The sequence below is a fragment of the Micropterus dolomieu genome, linkage group LG09 (genome assembly GCF_021292245.1).
Source record: "Micropterus dolomieu isolate WLL.071019.BEF.003 ecotype Adirondacks linkage group LG09, ASM2129224v1, whole genome shotgun sequence".
NCBI classification, from domain to species: Eukaryota; Metazoa; Chordata; class Actinopteri; order Centrarchiformes; family Centrarchidae; genus Micropterus; species Micropterus dolomieu.
The window spans coordinates 27485630-27489695 of record NC_060158.1 but is presented as its reverse complement, the minus strand read 5'-3'; the positions used below and the strand labels follow the sequence as shown (position 1 = coordinate 27489695).

The window sequence follows — 4066 nt, the reverse complement described above, 5'->3', positions numbered from 1 at the left end:
CACAGATGAGCTTGGATGCTTCGGATCATAAGCAGTTCCTTTCTTTCTCCACACTTTGGCCTTTCCATCACTTTGCTAGAGATTAATCTTGGTCTCATCAGTCCATAAGATTGTGTTCCAGAACTTTTGCGGCTCATCTCTGTACTTCTTTGCGAATTTATAATCTGGCCTTCCGATTCTTCCTGCTGATGAGCGGTTTGCATCTTGTGGTGTGGCCTCTAGATTTCTGCTCTCTGAGTCTTCTTCCAACAGTGGATTGTGATACCTTCACCCTGCACCGTGGAGGTCGTTGCTGATGTCACTTCCTGATGTTTTGGGGGTTTTCTTCACAGCTCTCACCATATTTATGTCATCAACTACTGTTGTTTCTCTTGGCCGACCTGTTGGATGTCTGTTGCTCAGTACACCAGTAGTTTCTTTCTTTTTCAGGACGTTCCAAATTGTTGTGCTTGCTATGTCCAATGTTTGTCCAATGGCTCTGCTCGATTTTCCTTCTTTTCTCAGCTTGACAGTGGCTTGCTTTTCTCCCACAGACAGCTCTCTGGTCTTCATGCTGGTTTATCCTCTTTAACAGGAAATGCAGTCTTTATAGGTTTGAACTAAGGATGAAAACTTCGACTAGTCATGCAGAGCTATTTAATGTTTAAACAATCAACCTTAAAGGCAACAAGAAACATCTGTCTGTCACATGTTCCAATAGTTTTGCTCACTTGAAAAAATGGGTGGGTTCAAACAAAGGGTGCTATGTCCTGAGTTGTTCAACACATCTAGATGTGAATACCAGGAAATGAGAGCTGAAATTCTGAACTCTTGTCTCATACTCTTTGATCTTAAGCCCAAATGTCTTCAGTGAACAACAAAAACAAAGGGATTTGCCTTACCGTTCCAATACTTTTGGAGGGGACTGTATGCTGTTTATAATTGAGCTCACTCCTCTCAGCAATTATGTATTTACTGATACATGTCATTATGTCTGTTTAATAGACCTTTTCCCATCAGGAACATGATCGTAAGTGTAATGTTTGGCTAGGGATCAATATTAGGCTTCAGCAATTACTTTACAATATTATGGATGAATGAAGAAATGCCTGCTGTCTCCTAGTATTGAAAATCCTTCAGTTGCAACATGGCTCTTATTTTTGTAGCTCTGGGCAACAGTTCTGTTGGTAGTAATTGCTAAATCACTACAATAAAGCCCTTGATTTAGGCCATTGTAGGACACTAAAACCTTTTTATTACAACCAAGGATCATAATCTTAGTATACAATCGACTAAAAATGAATGCTGTGTAATTTTCATAGTTCATCATAATAATAGTTTTTGTATTTACGGTATTTGTACAATAAATATGTAATTTACTGCAAACTACATTATACACCACACAGGTAGATGAGTGTTAAACCAGTATTGTGTTCTTAATATTTTAATAGCTTGATCTGTCATAGATGGATGTCCAATTTAAATCAGTATTTGACTGAAAGAGTGTCTCTCTCTTTCTCTCTCTCTCTCAGGCTGCAGGTTATGTGTTCACTCCTACTGAGAAAGAGAGGAGTGACAGGTTACTGCATGTGCGCTACATTTCCACCAAAGACCAGTACTGTAGAGTGTCCAACAACTCTGAGGTCATTCAGAACTGGGATCAGTGTGTGTGGAGGAAGGAGTCAGTCTTCAGAAAGGTGGAGAATGACTGGCAGATGGTACGTTTATTACTGTTTTGATGACAAATACTTTTCAGTTTAACATTGATTTTTCTTTGTTCTATGGCTCAGAATAGGAAATGCATCCTTAATGAAATGAAATTGAATGGGGGACTTAAAATGTAAACACTCAACATAAGTCGAAGCACTGTATAGTTTTCTTTTTATCGTTTTGGAAATTCTTTGTGTATGTGGCACCTGTCAGACAAGTACAACCACAACAAACTGCAACTGACACACCCATCATATCACAAGGATTTGTTTAAGAGAGCTATACTGGAAGGTGTGAAGGATCTCTGGGCACCGATGGTCCGCAAAGGGTGGTATCCTGTACCGCCTTCCTGATTGTGGCAACTCACATTCACCATAGAGATAGGTGTGATACATCACTGAGGATTGCTCTGCCTTTCTCCACCATTCCAGACGCACATTAAAAATTCCATGGCAACCTATCCAATAGTGATCCAGACATTTTACTGAAAACCAAATGTCGACCTACAGGTGACGCTGGGGGCAAAAAATCACCGGCGGCAGAATTGATCCTTTGAGGACCATGAATGTCTGTTCCAAATGTCATAGCCATCCATCTTTCAGTCTGGACCTAAGCGGTGGACCGACATTGCAGAGCCATAGAAATATAGCGAACTATAACTGTTTTCACAGACTGAATAATGGTCCCCATAATGAGTAAACTGGTGGAGTGTCCCTTTTTAATCAAATGAAAACATTTACATTTTGAATGAAGCTGTAGTTATTGTTTTTAATCAGACAGTGTGACAACCACATTATACAGACATGAGTATGTTTGGAGACAGCACCTTCTGTCACAGACCAGCAAACCAAAACAAACACTAAACACTTCAATGTTTTCTTGCTTTTTATCTTGTATTGTTTTTGTATTATTGTCTTTTTGGTATTATTGTCTTTACACTTGTTAAAGCACTTTGTAACTTGTTTTTGTGCTCTACAAATAAAGATGATTATTATAAAGCAAGGAGCTGCAGTATAAAAAATGCGAACATGACTATGATTAGGAACAGATTAAATATATTGGCAATACAGTGATGTAAAACAATAAATAATAATTAACTCTGTTAATACTATAGTCATTGTTTTAGTTCCTGGAACATACAAGTAGGGATGATGACCAGTTTGTATTTCCCTCTTCAGGTGTACATAGCTCGAACAGAAGGCGCCTCAATGGGAAGAATCAGCTGGAAGTTTGACTTTGCTCCTGTGGGAATGAAGATAAAGTCTGTCTCAATTATGGCCAGTAGCCAGACCTTCCACTCTGGAAAAATGTGCTGGCACATGCAGGCAGGCCAGATTACTACAGAGTTCTCTGGAGGTATGGTTATGTTATAGATATTCTGATAAAATACTTAAATGGAATTGTGTGACACGATCCCTCCGAATAATTTCCTTTCCTGTGTTTGAACCTTCAGATGGGAAGTTGCAGTCATTCCAGAGTTTATCCGGCTCCTCAGAGTTCATTGTTGTAGCAGAACTCAGTGGTGGAGAAGGGGAGACATCATGGCAGCAGTCTCAGATCTTCAGACATAGCTTAAAGGAGCCAGAAGAGTCTTCATTTGAAGTCCTCATCCACTTAGAAGATGCTTAACAGTTGGACCCCATATTATTTTTGGTTACTTGCTTATTGTTTGGATGAATATTTGACTGTCTGTCTTCCCGAATGATTGAATACGCTTGACCTAATGATAAATGGATGACGACATGATTTTTGTACCTATGGCAGAGAAGAGATGTTGTTACACATTTAACTTGTTTTATCTGGGCCAAATAACGGATGAGAAATGAAGACTACAATGTACCTGTAAAGATTTAACCATAAAGCCATAGTTTTTGTAACATTTGCCTCCCCTGTGAACGTGTCTGTATTTTGTGAGGCATGGAGAGATTTGACACAGCAAATCAGGCCTGATGCTTTTGTCAGCTCTGGTTGCTACAGTTCTCCTGCTAGTAATAAATTGTAATTATTTGTGAGTGTGTCATTTAATACTGGGTATTTTTACACCTTGCCCCCAGTTACATACATGTGTAACAATAAATTAGGCAAATTAATGTATGTGTTGGTGTAATGGAAAGGGCTGAATGTTAGAAAATATATACGGTGGTATAATAAAGATATTTTTGTAGTCTGGTAGTCGAGTCTAGTATAAAGCTCGGTAAGGAATGCATTTAATTACATGCTGTCTGGTCTTTCCATGGTTTCTTGAGTGTATTTTTGCCGCCATCTTGCGTTAGTAGATGAGCATGGGTCACTAAATGTTGACTTTTCGTATTGGTCAAAGTACCGGTGCCTTTGAAAAGCTACCACCTGATTGGTCTGTTTATCTGCGAGACGATTC

General features: G+C 39.1%; 1 protein-coding gene across 1 annotated transcript in view; it reads left to right on the top strand.

Annotated features, from left to right (window-relative positions):
• The window catches only part of ngly1 (N-glycanase 1), a 12966-nt gene extending 9105 nt beyond the window's left edge, over positions 1–3861 (top strand). The window contains exons 10-13 of the mRNA XM_046057897.1: positions 1512–1697; positions 2868–3045; positions 3143–3383; positions 3701–3861. Of these exons, the coding sequence (XP_045913853.1) occupies positions 1512–1697; positions 2868–3045; positions 3143–3318 (540 nt within the window). The 3' untranslated portion in view covers positions 3319–3383; positions 3701–3861. The remainder of the gene's footprint in view (positions 1–1511; positions 1698–2867; positions 3046–3142; positions 3384–3700) is intronic.
• Positions 3862–4066: the final 205 nt, after the last annotated feature.